The sequence below is a fragment of the Phodopus roborovskii genome, unplaced genomic scaffold (assembly GCF_943737965.1).
Source record: "Phodopus roborovskii unplaced genomic scaffold, PHOROB, whole genome shotgun sequence".
Lineage (NCBI taxonomy): Eukaryota > Metazoa > Chordata > Mammalia > Rodentia > Cricetidae > Phodopus > Phodopus roborovskii.
Genome location: NW_026126410.1, coordinates 13,750,784 through 13,770,776, shown reverse-complemented (window position 1 = coordinate 13,770,776; position 19,993 = coordinate 13,750,784). Strand labels below are relative to the sequence as shown.

Below are 19,993 nucleotides of genomic sequence, written 5' to 3'. Positions count from 1 at the left end.
TCCTCGCTGCTGCTTATGCAGCAGGCAGCTCACATTATTTCATGGGGCACATTACTAAGAGATATATCCCCCCCACTAACATAGCATGCCACACAGTCACTAAACTGAGATGGAAGTCCTGTCTGATTCCCAGGTCCTGTTTCGGCTCCGCTCAGTGTAACATATATTAGATGGGGTTTGGTTGAGTATATACTTAGTGTCTTAGAAAGACTAATATAATTAAGAAACATCTAGTGAGAGGGAGAAACTATACAACCCTTCCCTAGTTGCTTTTCTATTGCCATGACAAAACACCATGAGCAAGGCAACTTACAAAAAAGAATGAAGGCCACATGTTTCCTCATTGCACTGTCCCATAAGTTCGTTATGTTGTCTCCTCATTCTCGTTGAGTTCTAGGAAGTCCTTAATTTCTTTCTTTGTTTCTTCTTTGACCCAGGTATGGTGCAATTGTGCATCGTTCAGTTTCCATGAGTTTGTAGTGTTTCTGCGATTTGTGTTTTTGTTGAATTCCAACTTTAAAGCATGGTGATCTAATGTTAAAAGAGGAAATGTTAGTCAAGAACAAGCTAGAACTCTTGCCTCCACTGTTCCTACTGAAATCCTACTGCAGACTGCCAGACACCCAGAGAGAAAAGAGGAATAAAAGACAGAATTTAGTTTTAGTCCTAGTTAAAGCTTCCCCTGGTTGGGATACAGTTATATCACAGTACACAGCCACGCTGTAGCTAGCCCTAACCTGGGAGTGGCAAGCCTTAACCCAGGAATGACAGTGACTTTCTTTGTTGGACATTTTCTAAATGTTGACTACATGAATTCCATGTTTGAAATCTGGCTTCTTCTCATATCCTGACTGGAAATAGTATAGTCAAAATGAGTATGGAAGTCAAAGAATAGATTCCTAGATGAATGATACCATCATGGAAGTCAAGGAATAGATTCTTACAGGAATGATACTATAATGGCCCTCTGTTCAGGAAAACTTTCTCCCCAGTGGTCTTTTGTTTTTTGTTTTTGGTTTTGGTTTTTTTTTTTTTTTTTTTTTTTTTTTTGGTTGTTTTTTTTTGTTTGTTTGTTTGTTTGTTTTTTGTTTTTTGGGGGTTTTTTTGAGCAAATGAAGCACTGTCTACTATAAAATAGAGACCAACTTAAAAAAAAGAGAGAGAGAAACCAACTATTGATTCATGAAGTGGGAGGTTGCAGACAGTTCCATCAATAAAATCCTACTGAATCGTGCATGCAGGAAGCTAAACAAGTACCATATAAATAATCCACCCTAATACCCCTCATCCAGGATTTGGTCACGTTCATCTTCCAACTGCTTTGTGTGGTCACACCCTAAATCATCTTAAGTGGAGACAGTTGTCCATTCTGAGCCCTGGCTTAGACATCTTTCTAAGGATGGCAGTTCTGAGGGCTTGCATTGTTCTTTATTATTAGCTGTATGTATCACAATTACTTTTGGAGCCAGGGTATAATTATCACCACAAAAGAGCCCAGGCATTCCTAACATTTTTTTAAATGAATGGAGCAGCCATGCTGATTTGTGCCTGTGGAAACTATACCAAAGAAATGCTAATCTCTGTGCCACCCAATAGTAGTACCAGATTAGGCCATGGGTCCTCGGCTCTACACCAGCCCAATAAACCATGAGACTATGTGGCTGCCCTCTTAACCTTAAATGAATTTCCTCTCCCTTGAAGAAGCCCACACACCTACGAACACCTGATTTTTGACAAAACAGCTAAAAGTATACAATAGAGGACAACCTCTTCAACAAATGGTGCTGGCACAACTGGATGATGGTGCGTAGAAGACTGCAGATAGACCCATGTCTGTCACCATGTACAAAACTCAAGTCCAAATACGTCAAAGACCTCAAAATAAATTCAGCCACACTGAACCTCTTAGAAGAGAAAATGGGAGGTACCCTAGAACAAATTGGTACAAGAAACCGCTTCCTGAACATAACCCCAGTAGCACAGACACTGAGATTGACAATTAATAAATGGGACCTCCTCAAACTTAGAAGCTTCTGTAAGGCAAAGGACACAGTTGGTAAGACCAAATGGCAGCCCACAGACTGGGAAAATATCTTCACCAACCCTACATCTGACAGAGGGCTGATATCCAAAATATACAAAGAACTCAAGAAACTAGTCACCAAAACACCAAATAACCCTATTTAAAAAAATATGTACAGAACTGAAGAGAACTTCTTGTTAGAGGAAGTCAAAAAGGCTGAAAGACACTTAAGTGCTCAACATCCTTAGGTATCAATGAAATGCAAATCAAAACAACTCTGAGATACTATCTTACTCTTGCCAGAATGGCTAAAATTAGAAACACCAATGACAACTTATGCTGAAGAGGATGTGGAGAAAGGGGAACACTCCTCCACTGCTGGTGGGAGTGCAAACTTGTACAGCCATTTTGGAGATCAGTATGGCAGTTCCTCAGGAAAATGGGAATCAGCCTACCACAGGACCCGGCAATCCCACTCTTAGGCATATACCCAAATTATCCACATCTATGCATCAAAGACGTCTGTTCAACTATGTTTGTAGCAGCATTATTTGTAATAGCAAGAACCTGGAAGCAACCTAGATGCCCTTCAACTGAAGAACGGATAAAGAAGATGTGGCACATTTACACAATGGAATACTACTCAGTGGGGAAAAAAAAAACAATGGAATTTTGAAATTTGCAGGCAAGTGGATGGAACTTAAAGAAACCATCCTGAGTGAGGTAACCCAGTCACAAAAAGAGGAACATGGTATGTAATCACTCATATGTGGATTTTAGACATAGAGCAAAGGATCACCAGCCTATAATTCACACCGCCAGAGAAACTAGGATACAAGGAGGATTCTAAGAGATTCATATAAGGTCCCTCATACAAGGGGAAGAGACAAGATCTTCTGATCATATGGGGGAGGCAGTGAGTGGAGAGGAAGCTAGGAGAAAGGGAAGGGGAGGAGAGGATGTGGGTCTAGGAGGATTGAGTCAGGGGATAGGCGAGAAAAAAAGAGAGAGAAAGAGAGAGACCATAAAAGAGGGAGCTGTTATATGTTTGAAGAGAAAATTGAACCTAGAGAAATGTCCAGAGACCTCCAAGACTGACCCCATCTAACAACTTGAGCAACAGTGGAAAGGCTACCATAAATGCTCTTCCCTGATAATGAGATCGAGGACTAATTTATCCACCATCATGGAGCCCTCATCTAGTAGCTGATGGAAACAGAATCAAACACCCACAACTAAACACTGAGCCGAACTGGAATCCAGATGCAGAGAGGGAGGACAAGACCACGCTGCAGAAACACATAGAGACAGCTGACCTGAACGAGGAGGAGCTAACAGGACCCCAGACTTATAGCTGGGAATCCAGCATGGGACTGACTCAGACCCCCTGAATATGGGTCTCAGCCAGAAGGACTGAGCAGTCTAAGGGACCTCAAACAGTGGAACCAGGATGTATTCCTGGTGCACAAAAGGACTTTGGGGAACATCCCCCATGGAGGGATACTCCCTTAACCCAGAGACAGGAGAGAAGACCTAGTCCCTACTCCAAATGACTTGACAGATTTAGATGACTCCTCCTGGAGGGCATCACCCTACATGTGTAGTGGGGGGGGGGTGAGGGGCATGAGAGGGTGGGAGAGAGGGAAAGAGGGAGGGAAGAAACTGGGGTTGATATGTAAAATAAATTTTTAAAAATGGTGCTGACTTTTAAAAATACTACCTTTTACATATTCTTGAATGTATGACACCCTGGAATATAGGAAGGATCTGAAGCCTGCGCTTTCAAGCCCTGAAATGGTTGTGAAACTGAGTTACCCTGGGACCACTCATTTCAGTAGAGGAAAAGGACTTGAAGTGGTTGGAAAGACAGGCTGGAACTGTTGGATGCTACAAAGCTGTTTTCACCATCTGCTAGAACTGACCTGAAGGAGTATATCAAGGTGGGAGGGGGGCATGCAGGACATCTGACCCGGAAGATGCTCTAAATGCCTTTGCCCCAGCCACACGGATACTATTTAAAAGGGCAAGTGACTTGCTGTCAAAGCCAGAGGAAAGGGCTCTGTGTTATCCTTTGCACAGCTGGTAATTCTTCCTAATTTTACCACCTGTATCAGAATGACCTGGAGAGGGTGTTAAATACCGACTGCTGAACTCCAGCCCAGAGTTTCTGATTCTACTGAATTGGGTTTGGAATGAAGTTGCAGATCTGCCACTAACAGCTCCTCAGGGTCATGGTGACCCCTTGGTCCAGGCACTGAGAGAGCTACCTCCCCCATCACTAGACTTTAGCTTTTGCCTCTTTGTAAGTGGAAATACTAAGTGCATTTTTCTTTGACTTGCTTTTTTTTTTTTTAACCTCAAAATTCAACTATGTTGGATAGGGTAGTGAAGGGTCGTTTGTTTGCCTTTTGCATTTCGTTCAGTCTCTCCTTGATTTCCACCCACTGAGAAATGGAAAGTAGTCTATTTGCTTGAGATAACCAGGAGTCCACACCTATCCAGCACGCAGCACTGGTGCCCCCTGGTGCACAGTGCAGGAATTGCTTCAGCCCTCCAAAAGAAGGGTCCAGGCTGCGTTTCCTTACTGGGACCTATTGTAGGAGTTCAGATTTACTACTTTCCATAGAAAGCCATGCAGACCTGTCAGAGCCCTCTTGTATAAAACCACACCAAAAAATCTTATAACTCAGGCTTACAGTAGTCAAACAGGATACGTGGAAATGGGAAGGGAAGTAGCAAATGTATTTTAGGGTACATATCCCTAAAGTGAAAATCCAGTTTCTGAAACTCCCAAATGCACACTGTTTTGAGCATTCACGAGACACTATAAGTGGAAAATGCCACACCTGTTTTCCTGTGATAGGTCACACTCAAAATACAGGCACACTAAGGATTCTGTGTAGAATGTCCTTGTATTTTATGTATAAAATGTATAAGACACATGAAGGATTTTCACTTTTTTAAACAGAATGTTGTATAGTCTGGGCTGGCTTTGAACTTGCTATCTAGCTGAGAATGACTTTGAACTTCTGCCCCTCTTGCCTCCACCTCCTGAATACTGGGAAGTCAGGCATTACACACCCAGTTTAATCTGTGTCCTGAGTATAGAACCCAGGTTTTTGTGCATGCTAGGTGAGCAATCTACCAGTTGAGCTGCATCCCCAAATCTTGGCCCCAAGTATTTCCGATAAATGGCGTATTGCTTACAAGGAGGCAAGCCATGTCACTGAATACAGTGAATTATGAAGAACCAGAAAGTTGTTTATTTGTTTGTTTGTTTTTAAATCAGGTGAGAAATGACAAATTTGTCCTTTTAAAATCTTCCTAACATTCATGTTTCATTCATTTTTATGTACTTAATATTAATAAGTAACTTTAAGAGACTTGACAAGATCAAGGTTGAGTCTGTTTAACCCTGATAGCAAGCCACATTGCTTTTCCCCTTCACATTGCTACTCCCTAGGATCGAAAGGCAGGCATTCCCTGCTTGGGGCATTTGCCTAGCTACTGGGGATGCTCCCTCTTGGGTATCTAGACCTTCTCCAAGAACTGGTTCCAGCTGGGACTTCCTAAACTCCTGAAAGCATCTTCATGGTTCTTGTCATATGAGTGGCTGCCGATGCTTTAAAGAGAGATACTGTGAATGGCATCTTGCTATACTATACTTCCTTTGTTGAACTTGAATCTTTGACTTGGACTCATGTTGACTGTGCTGCCCTATGCTTTTGTTGTGCAGGGGATTTCCAAAGAAGGCCAGTAGAACTGCTAGAATAGCCTCGGATGAGGAGATTCAAGGCACAAAGGATGCTGTCATCCAAGACCTGGAGCGGAAACTTCGCTTCAAGGAGGACCTTCTGAACAATGGCCAGCCGGTACTGATGGAAGAGGGGCTGGCTCACACTCAGAATCCCAGATTCCCGCTCTCAGATCCTTTCTCCTGGTTCACTAAGGCTCGGGTTCATAAGACTTGCCTACCAGACTGTGTCTGAGTCTCAGCACTGCTCTTAATAAGTGGGAGAGAAAAGGAGGTAGGATAGGCATCGATTAGGGCTGACACAGCAACACATGATTGATGATGCTACTATAAAGTGTCCACATCCACAGATTCCATCCTAGCTCTGTGGCTCCTCATTAGGAAGCAGGGAGGTGATGTGGGATAGCAGGACCCCAGAAGCGGGGAACTGATATGAAAGGCTTCCACCCAGAATAACCTATGCTAGGGAAACCATTGCCAAGGTGGAATGCTATCCTTCCTGACTGAGTAGACACTCCACCGTCACCTCAGAGCAGTGCCTGTCCCACAGCCCTTGTTCCGAGTTTTAAAGCAAACTCAGAACTTCCAAACATGACCAAAAACAAAACAAAGCAAACAGAAAACCTACTTATGCCTTAAGGCTGTAGGTTAGTGACTATATCCATCAATATGATGAGAAATAGATGGTTCATTCACTACTTAAATATTCCACAACTGTGTTCGTTTGCTTGCTTACTCTTTTCTTACCAACTCCAAGTTTTTAAAGGGCTGGGAAAAGCTAGCAAATCAGTCAGCCTGATCATAGGGAGAGGGGTCTTTTTTTGATTTATCATGAAATACAAGAAAAATAAGCTTGGCTCTTCAGCAGGAAGAGCCTCTGTATAAAACCTTCTCAGATACCTTTTCAGAACAGAAAAAAAAAAAAAAGCTTTCACGTTGAGATTTATAATTGAGAAACATTGATAAAAATGTTGGTGAGCCCCGTTTAACTGGCAAGTTAGAGATCGGGGGTAATAGATGCTGATTTTAATGATTAAGGGCTCTTAATCTAAGTGAGATTACACTCTATCAAGCTTTGCAGTGCTCAGTTCACTAGATTTTGAGGCCCTGCAAAAGAGGGAAGCATTTCCCTGACAGTGATTGCACATACTCTGGAAGCATTCCCTGGCTCTGGCAACAAAATCCTTTGGAAGATTAAAACAGATGCTAATGGGAATATTTTGTAGCCAGGTGAGGGCATCTCTCCAACTCTCCCTAGCACACACTATTTCCTTTTTACTTACATATTCCTTATGGATGAGGGTTCCCTTGAATAAAAATAAACTTCTATAAGGTACAACTGGACCATATAATTGGCATGTGTACATTATTTATATTTATCTTTTTAGGGTTAGTTTCATCAATCCCGCATTTGATAGTTTAGGACAAGAAAAGCCAAGTTCCTTTTTTAAAAAAAGGGATTCTCATTACACAATAGTCTGTTACTTATTTTGGCTTCTATGGACAAGGGCTTGTATCTCCACATGACACAGTGACATAAAAACCAAATTGTGAAGAGAAATTGGCTCTGAAGGTCACAGGGGCGTCTTGGTGAGGGAGTAGGTACCAGTGATACTTCTGCCTAAGTGAACAGGCTTCCCACTCATGACAGCATTCTCCACCAGACTCCATTTGAAAACTGAATTCCCATGTGTGAACAGAACTGATAAATTACTTTGTATAATCACTGGACCAAATCACTCCCTGCAACATTCAGACACCATCTCCGTGTCCCCTGCCATTTCTTTAGCAAATGAAATAATTTCAACCTTAGGGCTATTTGGCATTTGATCTGTTTCACTTCCCAGTTTCAGTTGGGACCAGAACCAGCAATTACTGGAAACTGTAAATTCATCCAACATATTTTTCTGATTAGAAAATGTTGAACAGTGTTTTGACATTCAGAAATTCTAAGGTTCATCTAAAACAATGCTTGTACTTTTATAGTATTTTTAGATTCTCCCTACTAATCATTCCATATTTCTAATGGATCCTTTGTTTGAAAAATGTCCCCAAAGAGATTTGTGAGCTCTCAAAGTGCCTCCCAGATCCATAATTCTAAGGCACATGGAAAAAACACACAAGTACAAGAATCACAAAACTGTTGGCATGTCACTCAGAGGAATGGCCCAGAGTGAGCAGCAGTCCTCCCCCTAGTGGGCAAGCAGTACACATCTGAGAAATCACCAGTTGTGGATGCTGGATGCAGGCTTGTCCATGTGGAGTCATTCTTCCTGGATTATATTTGCTTACACTGCTCATCAGCTGAGGCAATCTCCAAGGTGGAGGCAACCTCAGACTCACACGTGCTCCTGTTAACTGAGCATCTTCTCTGTGTTACATGTGGGAACTGACCTGTAGAGTTGTTTCTGCCAGCAACACCTGCTTTTCCTCTCAGTGCTCATGACCTGACCTTTGGAGCAGCTCTCTTCCAGTCACTGGCTGGAACTGATTGGATGCTCTGGAACCTGTGAACGTTTTTTGAGAGAAAATCCCTTTTAAGTTTAAGAACATCTTTCTCTGCTGTTTTAAAAGCACCCTTTGTCCTCTGGGGTTTTTTGTTTTTTGGTTTTGCTAAGGTTAAGGAAGACACAGCTATCCCATGTGTGTTCAGCATAGTCGCTTATTAATTCCCTTGGATCTGTGTCACATCAGAAGGTAGCTGCCAGGGTTAGTTTCCTCATCTCCAAGCATTGGCTTAGGCCATATGATGCAGGAAAGGCCAGTGAAGGCCATTCATTCCTGACTGAAGCCAGAAAAAGAAACAGACACTAGGAGAGACTAGTTACAGAAAAGGAAAAAAAACGTCAAAAATCTATTCTACATTTTTATTCTTTTTCCATTAGCAATGTATAATTATGATTTTCCTCTAATGTTGTATTTCTGTGGCTTGTTTTGTGCAGAGGCTAACATATGAGGAAAGAATGGCTCGACGCCTGCTCGGTGCTGACAGTGCAAATGTCTTCAACATCCAGGAGCCAGAAGAAACAGCAGCCAATCAGGTACCCCGCTGCTCTGAACTTCCTGGGACGAAATTGTCTTTCTGCCCACTCTCCACACTCTTTGTGAACTCTATCCTTGAGATCAGTTGTGTGGCATGGAATAGGCAAGTCACAGACAAGCAGGGATGCTGTTCCGTCTACCTCATAAGTGGTACTCACTGGGCAGGTGCCTGACACTGCTGACTGATTACTAGAGCATCTCTACGGAATGGTTGACTCCTTGCATTGATCTGCGTGTTTCCCTTTCCAGTGTCTTCATGTTTTTCAAACTGTCCTATGCTTTAACACAAAATGGTTTTGTATGGAAAAACCATTTAACTCGTGTTCTTTGAAGTAAGCTAATAAGAGTCCCCATCACGTTCTTAATGTCAGCGAAAAGTAGACCCCTATGCTCACAAAAGAAAGCCTCTGACCTCTTTCATGAGGGTGATCATAGAACACTAACTGACAGAGTCCTAGGGGCTATCTTATGTCTTATGACCCTGCTACTACACACACACACACACACACACACACACACACACACACACACACACACACAAAGCCATCTTGTAGATCTGGTATAATCTGCTTTATAATTATACTAAAAATCCATTAGAGTTTTAGATGTAGTCTCAAATGAAAAACAAAGGCGGCCCCACAAAAACATAAAGAAAGTGAACTCTTGTCCCTGTCCCTGAGAACAGGTATTCCTCTGGAAGCTGCAAGCTCATCATCTGCCAGCACAAATGTCCCATTCAAAGGAAGTTAGAACTCCTGCTTCACCTGCCTGCGAGTACTCACCTCTTGTTTTCTGCCTTTACAGGATGTTGGGGCTCCTCGGGCTTCTGTAGGGGGTCCTCTGGACGGTCAAAAGGTTAAGCTCCACCCTTCTCCTCTGTCCAGCCTTCCACTGTACCTCCCTTCTGTGCTTCCTTTCGTATCTGTGTGTCTGTCTTCACTGCCGTGTGGTAATTATAAATACTGTGGCTGATATCAATTTTTCATTTAGTCTCAAGTGAATGTACCTTTTCTTATCGTTTAGCTACAAAGTTGGCTTTAATTTCTAGCATGAGTAAATACACTAAACTTTGAGGCAAGGAAAAAATTTTCCATTCATTAGACACCCTTCTGGGAGGGGCAGGGGTGGTACATTTGATAGTAATTATATGAAGTAAAACAGCTTGCAGTGTGTGGTTTTCATAATTTTACTCAGACTGCTGTATTCCTTTCCTCAGACCAATGAACTATTTTCAGGTTGAGAAACTTTTTAAAGGGAGAAGCATAATTAAAGCAGGCTCTTAAGTGTGAGTGGCAGTACACACCTGCAATCTCACACTCAGAAAACTGAAGCAGCAGAATGGGCAAGCTTGAGGCCAGCCTAGGCTACAAAGCAAGAGTCTGTCTCAATAAATAAATAAATAAATAAATAAATAAATAAAAGTTTCCTACTCAATAGTACCTGAACACTGTCACTTATGATAGTCTTGAGGTTGTTTTGGTTACTAACCAAAGTTGTGGCTGTACCATCAATCTTGCTTTGGCCTTATAGTTGTAGATTTAGGAGGGAGCCCCAATGTAATATGTGTATTGTGTTTAAAAGAAGTAAAAGTAGAAAAACATGCTGCTATCCCCTTTACTTGATAAAATTCTGCACACTGTTGTAGCTGCTTGCCCCACTCACATCTGTTTTTACCTAATAGAAGAGACCAGTACATCTTCTTAGGTGCTTAGTATGGACATCCTTTCCTTCATATTTTAAACTGTTCCTATCTACCCCTTCCCAATAAAGGTAGTGGATATTTGCTTGTTTACTTATGTTTTTTGTTTTATTTTGGGAGTCAGACTTGAAGATGATTTTAAATATCACACAAACTCAATTCCAGATGCTTTCTTCTTTCCTATGAAATTGAATTGAGCCCAAACCATGGGTCACTGTAAAAATACCCTACCTCCCTGTGGTTTGTTATTGAGGGAGCTACTGTCTTGGGAGAAGCTGACTTGGACCTTCTGTGTCTGGAATAGGAGTATAAAGTATCCAGCTGTGAGCAGAGGCTGATAAGTGAGATAGAGTACCGGCTGGAACGGTCTCCTGTGGACGAGTCAGGGGACGAGGGGCAGTATGCGGACGTACCCGCCGAGAGTGCAGCGGCACCCTTCTTCGAGATGAAGCTGAAACATTACAAGATCTTTGAGGGAATGCCTGTGACTTTCACATGTCGGGTGGCTGGGAATCCAAAGCCAAAGGTAAGCAGAAGACATCACTTTTCAAGCATCACTGTAACGAAGTACCTGAGCAACACACAGGAAGAAATTCTCTAGTTGTACCTTTGCTTCATCAGAAATGATCGAGTCACTAAAAATTCATATTAGGATGCCTTATATAATTTAATTTTAGAGCTAAAACTTAATCTAATTCTGGTGGTTACTGCTGCATAACACAGTTTTTAATAACTGGGATCCAACTTTAAAAAAAAAATAGTTAAGAAAGCCAGGCAAGGTGGTGCACACCTTTAGTCTTAGCAAAGGCAGTGGATCTCTGTGAGTTCCAGGCCAACTTGAGTTCCAGGACAGCCAGGGCTACATAGTGAGACCCTGTCTCAAAGGGGGAAAAGGGAATTAGGAAAGCTATTGCTTAAGAGTGTAAGAATGGGTGTGTTTATTCAGAACTAAATATGTATGGTCTTCCTATCTCTGGGATGGAAGGCTTTTCATTAACATCTAGGTGCACACACTCAGGTGGGTTTCATGGCACCCTCCTATATCTTCTTGCCGTATTTGTTCTTGCTCATCCCCTCCCAACTGCCCTCCCCAGCCCTTCATGCCCCCACCAAGCTGGTTCTACCTCCTGGCCAGACACCCTTCACTTTCCTGTTACAGCATTCCATTACCATTGCCCTGCACAAAATGGAACTTTACACAAAATTCATTTGTCTGATTGAGATTTATTTTTCCCTAATTATTTTTAACACATAGTTTTTAATCAGTCCAACTTACATATTTAAAAAATATTGTACCCTTCAATTACACTTCATTCTTTTTAAGAAAAAACATAATGGGGAGGATTGGTAAACATGGATCATATGTATCTTGATCCAGAATTACAATAGTGGCCATCCCCCCCATCGTCCATCTGTATCCATCTGTGTGTTCTTCCTCCCTCCTGGTATACTGCCTCCCTCCCCACTGCAAGTCGCTATTTGTTCTATAAAGCAAGCTTTTCATCTTTACCTTACAAGTAATACATTTCAATTGCCAATATGGTTTGAAAGAAAATAAAAATGCCTATACTGCCACTTCATAGAGCTAATCACTGCCAAGGCTGTATATAGGAAAATACACACATATCACTTCATGTAAATAATTCAAATGGAAAGGGCAACTTCAATGAGCAAAGAGATATATTTTCATGCATATATTTATTAAACAAAATTGGGTTACAGCAGGCTAAAGAGATGGCTCAGCAGTTTGGAGAACTTACTCCTCTTTTGGAGGACCTGAGTTTGGTTCCTAGCACTCACATCAGGTGGCTTACAGCCCAACTCAAGTGCCAGGAGACCTGATATCATCATACAGCCTCTACAAGTGCACATGTGGGTGCACTTACACACACACACACACACACATCTTTTTAAAACTAAAATGAAATTGAATTTGCTATTACCTCCTTTTATTGCTCATAATTCAGTCTCCCATGAGATGCTTGGTTTAGCATTTTAACAGCTACCTCTGAAGACTGGGCACTGCTACACATCTGAATGGTAAGAGGACACACATAGTCTTTATCCTTATTTTCTTCCACAGATCTATTGGTTTAAGGATGGGAAGCAGATTTCTCCAAAGAGTGATCACTACACCATCCAGAGAGACCTTGATGGGACCTGTTCCCTGTATACCATGGCCTCTACCCTAGAGGATGATGGGAACTACACAATCATGGCTGCCAACCCTCAGGTGAAAGCAGATGGAGGGCTGGGCTGTGTCTATGTCTAGGATTTCAGGCCTTTGCTCAGGCAGAGGAACTACTTAATTAAGAGGTTGAAGATGTGCTTTTTCTGACCTTTCTACCTCTCTTATCCATCTCTCTCTCTCAATGATAGAAAAGTTGTTTTTGCAAGCATTTATTCCATCAGGAATTCCTATGGGAATGATCCTGGCACACATATCATTCCTTCTGCAAATACTATCAAAAGTATCTTATGTGATCACCTCTCACTGGACTTATGGATTTGCAGTAGAAAGAGGGCAAACTTTGGAGATAGAAAATAAGCCTGTAAAAGAATAAACTGTATAATTTCAATAAAGTTACATGCAAAAAATAAAGAAGAGGAACAGAATGCAGACCAGGGGTGGTATGAATATATATATAACAGACAAAACCAAACTACTTAAAAAAATAAAAGTGTGTAAAACATGAAGGGAGATCTTGGCCAGAATTTCAGTTACCAGTAGAGTTTCCCACCAATAGCACCTATGCACAGCTTTAGGATTTGTTTGTATCCAATATATATATTGTTTGTTCATGGACATAGGGTCAGAAAAGCAGTTGCCTTCTTAGAATTTAATAACTAGTTGTGGGGCATCACATTCCCAACTCAAACCTGCAGATTCCTGATCATTAGGTATCATACAGCACTTTTCTGGGAATGAGGAACACACAAAAACAACATGAACAGGAGGTTATTTTGTATGCGTAACAAGGTGATTTCCTTATCACAGAAGAATATAAGTCATGTATTTAAAAGAGGGGAACTAAAATTAAAGGGGCCTAAAATGAACAAGTTTATTATATAATTAATGAAGAAAGTCATATTTAAACATTCCAGTCTATTTATCTCATTCCATGTTTCGTTACTTTAAAAATATTGTGTTAGGAGATATTTTAATGTATGGTCATACCATGATGAACTTACCCAATGTCTCTTTACCTCTGAGCTAATCACAGTCAGCCTGGCTAGTACTACGTGGGAGAAGGTGATATTTTAGCAAAACCTTAAGACTTGAGAGTTTTTTTTTTTTTAACAAGACTTTCCTATTCACATGCCAGGCTCTATATATAGATAACTGTTTATACTATCAAAATTAGATTAAGACAGTTTATCTAGATGATCAGGTTATAAAAGAGCACAGAAACCTCTTCATCTTCGGTAAGTGTCTATATTAATGCACCTTCTTGAGGTTCTAATTTTGTCATTCATGACCACAGGACAACTGCCTGAAAGATGGAATGTAAACCATTATTAAATGGTGCAGTGATGGCTTGGAGAGTAATCACCTGCTATGTAAGCATGAGGAACTTAGTCGACAGCACCGACATATACAGCTGGGTTGTGATGGTACCGAGCACTGACAGGGCAGGCGTAGGCAGATCTTTGGGGCTTAGTGTCTAGCCACGCTAGCCCAGTCAGTGAGCTCCAAACTCAGTGAAAGACCCTATCTCAAAAAATAAGGTGGTGAGTGACTGAGGGAAGACAACTAAGGTTGAATGGCCTCAGCCTCCACTTGCACACACGTGCACCTACCTGCACACACATGTGAACTCACACACACATAGAGACAGACATAAAAGTAATGCCCTAATGCTTATGCTCCTATTTGGTGTGTTTGGAAGGGAAAAAGGACTGGAACTTGCTTGCCCCTTTTTTTTTCTTGTTTTTGGTGTATTTCCTCAACTATAAACAAATTTCAGTTTTCTGACTACTTAAAAGCAAATACTGGAGAACTCAACGAAACCCAGAATCTTTTGGTTGGGTTCTCTAGTCTGCTTTCCCTCTAGGAAGGTTGGGACTTATTATGAGGTAGAATTAGCCGTGCTCCTAAGTACTTTGCCAGAACTGGTCCCTGCTATTAATTTCAGTGCATTTTCCTGGTATGTTTGAAATTGTTGGTGGAATAAGCTGTTTTACAGAGCAAAAGAATGCAGATGCAAAACTGCAACTGAATCTGCTTCTAGCTCTCCTCCAAACTGTGTTTGTGCACGGAAGAGCTCTAAACAAGGGAAGGCAGAGCATGGAGCTCACCATGACAGCCAGACCCATGGGTCAGTATGTCTGGTTATAGAAACTGTTTTGACAAACTGTACTGCAGTCACTAGTTAAAAGGAGACACCAAAGACTGGATCAGTACACACTGCATACTTACAATATCAGATTACACTCATAAATACATGTAATTACATTTTTCAGTTAAAAAATATAATCTTACCCAAATCCTGTGTATAAACCAGAGACTCCCGCTCCTCCAAGTTGTAAACAAAGGAAAGGAGTGAAGGAAGGAAAGCAGAAGAAAGACACAACACAGATGGTGTCTAAGAGGAGCCGGGGCTGTGCTCCAGCATCCGGCAGCTGTGAGCCCAGACCAGCTCTCCCTCACATTACCTGTGGCCTTTAGGAATGAGTTCACTTCTCCATTTCCTCCTATGGAAAACAAGGATAATGATGTGGCTTTACATAGTGCACTTGGTTTATTCGACATATAATGTATTTTCTACAGATGTTAGTTGTTGTAATTATTCTGATTCATAGACACAATTTCACCATCATACACTATAGCTGGACACTTGGCAGACCCTGTGAACCAAGAGGTTAAAGGACAGATCTATGAGAGGCAGCCCAACTCACATTACTGTTGGGGATCGAGCAAGTCAGTTGGGATGGAGTTTGTAAAGCTGCTGCTGTGTGGTCTTCTAACCACATGCTGTTCTCTCTACCACCCCCATGGGGAAGAAGGGTGGCATCAGACACAGCTATCCCACAACTACCACAGCATGAACCACACCCACAACACAGCTGATGCTGGGGGCCACACATGAGCTGGGAGGCTGCTCTACCCTCAGCAAACCCAGAGCCAAGAGAAAATTGCAAAGAGCAATTACTGCCCTCATTCTAAGCCCCAGTACCTTTGTCTTATCAACTCCAGGCTAAAACCCCATGATCAGCCTCTTTAGTTCTTGCCTCCTGCCTCTGGGAGGAAATAAAGAGATGTTAGAAGTGGACTGGATGATATCAGCAAACCAAAATCCCAGCTCTCCTACTCCTCCTGTGATTTAAGCAACAGGTGATTATAATGAATGCTCTGGGTCAACCAGTAGGCTCAAAATACTCAAAAAACCCTTGGATCACATACTTAGTCCACTGCTTACAGATCCAAGTCTCAAGCTGCACAAAGAGTCTTCATTAAGAGACAGAGACCTAAAACTCTCCTTTTCACTGCTCAATGAAGACAAAACAGGGGGAACTTGGGGTCTAACTGAGAGGTAGAACCCTTAACCCACATGCGTAAGAGACCAAGGTTCCATCTCCACCACAAAACAGAGTGGAGGGCTCATGAAGGAAGTCTGAGGAAATTCCCTAGGTGGACATTTAGGAACAGGTTGTGCCAAGGTTCATAATCCAGCCAGCCTTGCTGAGTGAGGACTGTGTGATACTTTATAGTAATTGCTATCACAAGTTTCTGGTCATGTTGCCTGGTTGATTTTAATTCCAAAAGTTAAACCTTTTTATTAATCCAGACTCATCAGGAGCTGGTATGTCCTGTGTAAACATGCCAGAGGTAGGTTTTGTGAATCATATGTAGATAATGGGATTAACCTTCCTACACATTAAGAAAAAAGTGGCATTGAAATTAGAACAAGGGACAGGCCATTTTTCTACCTGTGCTTTGGCAGACCCAGTCTTCTGTGGCTGTGGACACATGGTGTTAAATTAAAAGTAATTGCCCAGCCACAACCACAACCTTAGAACATCTAGTATTGCATATCAAACTGTTGTCATTTCTTGTAATTTGTGTATTTTAAATGATTTAAAATAAGAATGCCCAAAGTAGACATGGGTAGAAAATCAAAACAAAAAGCTAACTCTCTCAAGGAATATTCACTCTCATGAGCACCAAGTGCAGCTGACACAAAACTTCAGGCAGCCCTCTAATGAGCTGATGCTCTTCAGCTTCCTCGTTTTTTTTTTCTAATTGTCAAAGCACTTGGGCTTAAAGAGGAGATGGGTCATAGTCTGCAGCCTGCTTGATCTGAAATGACCAAGAGGAGGTGGACAGGTGAGAGCAGAAAAATGAACTCAGTAATATGACACAGAGACAGGGTTATAGAGCAAGGGGAATAACTACAGAAAACAGGCAAGAAAGAAGGTGAGAACCCAGGACAAAGGAAGACACTGATGCTCGGCAGGATATTTTAAAATGGTATTTTTCAACCTGGGGAAGAAGAAACATGCTAGATATTGTTAGCTACCTCCAATTTTTACCGGGAACCAGAACACACAGATGTGAACCCATGCCGACTGGGCCATGTGTTACACTCCATTCATCAGAACAATTCATCAGAGACCAGAGCGATCACATAGCTTAGCATGATTTGCAGTCCTGCACCAGACATTGCCAATTAGCCAATCACAGAAACCAGTTGTTTTAGACTCTAATCCTGTCTTTAAGACACAGCTGAATCTAAACATGAGTGTTTTGCTGTGTTTTGTTGTGTTGCTAAGTTACCTTATGCTGCATTTGGGTTTGGGAGGGCTGTTTTGCAGCTTGCTGTTTCCTCCACTTGTATGAAGTACACAAGTGGCAGGCGTTCACAGAGCCTGGTGTGCTGTGAGTTAGGCTCATAAACTATGAAGCATAAATGTTATTTTCAAATCACATAAATAATTGGCCTCAAGTGATGAGGCATCAAATAACCTTCACAAACTGGATGTCTCATGGAGAATCAATGCAATGAGTCAAATTTCTTGCTTGCACTATAACTAAACTCTGTGGATCCCCACTGCCCCAGAAATAGACTTAACACAGAGTTGAGTTTAATACAGAAAGTTCGTGTGTTGTTTGTGTTTTTGTTAGCATGGGCTTCCTAGACTATTCTAGGCTTTACTTAAGAATTCACTTGATTATCATTCCATGGGTTAATTAAGCAGGTGGAGATCAGAAAGTTAAAACCAAGTACAATAAGTGTATGGTTTTGCATAATTGCCATGATTTCCAGGATTGGTGGAAATACTTGGAAGATTAAAATCCTTGGTTCTGATTCCGAATGTGTAGCCTCTTAGTAAAATGTTCAAACTTCGCACCTGAACTTTCCGCTGTGGTGTATGGGCAGCATCTTTGCAATGGTTCCACTGAATTCTAGATTTAAAACACACACACACACACACACACACACCATATACACACAAATAGCCAGGCAGTGGGGGCTCATGCCTTTAATCCCAGCACTCAGGAGGAGAGACAGGGGGATCTCTGTGAGTTTGAGGCCAGCCTAGTCTGCTGAGTGAGTTCCAGGACAGGCTCCAAAGCTACAGAGAAACCCTGTCTTGAAAATCCAAAAAAAAAAAAAAAAAAAAAAAAAAAAGGATAAGCTTCCTAGTTTGTATGCTTTCTAAAATGCCCCTGTACTGGTTGGCAACATATTACAATATTTTTATTTCATTATCTATTAACTTAGTGTGGGGTTTGTGGGTGGAGGGAGGTTATACACTTGCCACTGTATGTGGAGTCCAGAGAATGGCTTGTGGGAATCAGTTTCTCCTCCCCCCATATGGGTCCCTGAGGTCAAATTCAGGTTGTTCTGTTGACAGCAATTGGCTTACCCCCGAGCCATATCACTACGTGATACACTAATGTATTTAGCCAGTAATGTAATCAAACACATAATCCTATCTCTTGAAGAACAAACCCTCCCTGTTTATATGCAGAAGTGAAGGTTAATATATGAGTATAAAGGTCATAAATGGTAACCTCTTCCTTTAACATTTAATCCTTATAGCATCCTTGTGAGACACGCATATATGTATACATCTATGTATCCTTATTTTTCCCAAAGTTGTAGAAGAAACCCAGAATTCAAACTAATATTAAGGGTTTTTTTGTTTTGTTTTGTTTTTTGTTTTGTTTTTAGCAATACACATTTGCTTTCCTAAATTCAAGGTTAAAGTTTGAATTTAATTTATGCTCCATGATCTTTTGACTACATAAGTAATTGGTTAATATAAATGTCTCACGAGTCTGTGCTTTGCATCACAGAAGGGTGTATTACTTTATATGCATCCCACCATTGAATCAACAACATAGATTCAGAATCTGCATCCCATGTCAGTGTACTTAAAGCTGTCAATGAAACACAAAACATGAGCTTTCTTGTCCTTGATCTCAAAGGGGAATCAGATTCTATGTGTTCATCTGATAAAGCATCTAGCATGATCTGTCAGTGAGATGATTAATAAAGAGGAATCTCCTAAGCCAGTCACAGATAGATTTTCCCAGAGTGATGATAGATTTAGAGGATTTTAATGCCATTAACTTCCTGATTTTTAGCTATTCTAGAGATTCTCAAATGTTTGCTGAGAGCTCATCATGAGTGCCTGTGTGTAGCCTGGGCTTCAGATACAGTTAATCTAATGGGAAATAGTCCTCCCTACTAATACTCTACTCAAATCTCCTCGGAAGTTGACCTCTATAGCATGTGTTGAGTGCTAGAGATACTCACTACCTAGTGATAGGAGACTATTGCATTTTGTTGTTGTCATTCCACCCCTTTCTACAGAGTAATTCCAATTTTTCTCTGGTCTGCATTACATCCAATGTGTCTGCCGTTTCTGAGTGGCTGAATCCCTAGAGAAGTCATGCCTTGGGTTGAATGGAGAACCAGGTTGACTGGATTCCTGCCCTCCAGGAAATCTGACCATGTGTTTCTTGCTATGATATCCTCCCTTGTTTCTTCTAAATACAGTCTTTCCTGACCACTTTCAGTTGGAACACCAGTCCTCCAGCACACTGCTGTATTCCTATCTACATTAGCAACTTGCTACAAGGGTTTCTCATCCATCCCAAGCTAGAATTGAGGAAGCCTAATTATTAATGGCATATCTGCTTTTCAGGTCCCCTCTCTTGCTGCTTCTTTTTGGCTTCAGAAGTTAGGGACAACTGGTTCTGAAAAGTGGGAGAGGAACTCATTGATGTTGTAGTCTGTTAGTAATAGTACGAGAAAAGCTGAAGCCAAACTCCAGAGTAAGAACTGGTGACTTATTCTTGTCATCTGGGTCCTCTAAGTATCATATGTGTCTACTTACAACTTAAGTTTACAGTTGGCCAACTAAAGTGATAAATGCAACTTTTCATTAGCTAGGCCTTTGTCTTGGGAGCCATGTTCTGGGTAACCAGTCATTCCTGGCTTTTAAAACTGCACATGTTTAT

The 19,993-nt window shown here is 41.4% G+C and overlaps 1 protein-coding gene across 3 annotated transcripts in view; it reads left to right on the top strand.

Moving 5' to 3' along the window:
- Positions 1-19,993, top strand: part of Palld (palladin, cytoskeletal associated protein) — a 356,672-nt gene that overhangs the window by 323,196 nt on the left and 13,483 nt on the right. For 2 of the 3 annotated variants that reach the window (XM_051182479.1, XM_051182477.1), the window contains 5 exons: positions 5,760-5,895; positions 8,720-8,818; positions 9,624-9,674; positions 10,823-11,044; positions 12,602-12,751. In XM_051182479.1, coding sequence (XP_051038436.1) covers positions 5,760-5,895; positions 8,720-8,818; positions 9,624-9,674; positions 10,823-11,044; positions 12,602-12,751 — 658 coding nt within the window. The remainder of the gene's footprint in view (positions 1-5,759; positions 5,896-8,719; positions 8,819-9,623; positions 9,675-10,822; positions 11,045-12,601; positions 12,752-19,993) is intronic. The other variant, XM_051182476.1, reaches the window with a different exon arrangement.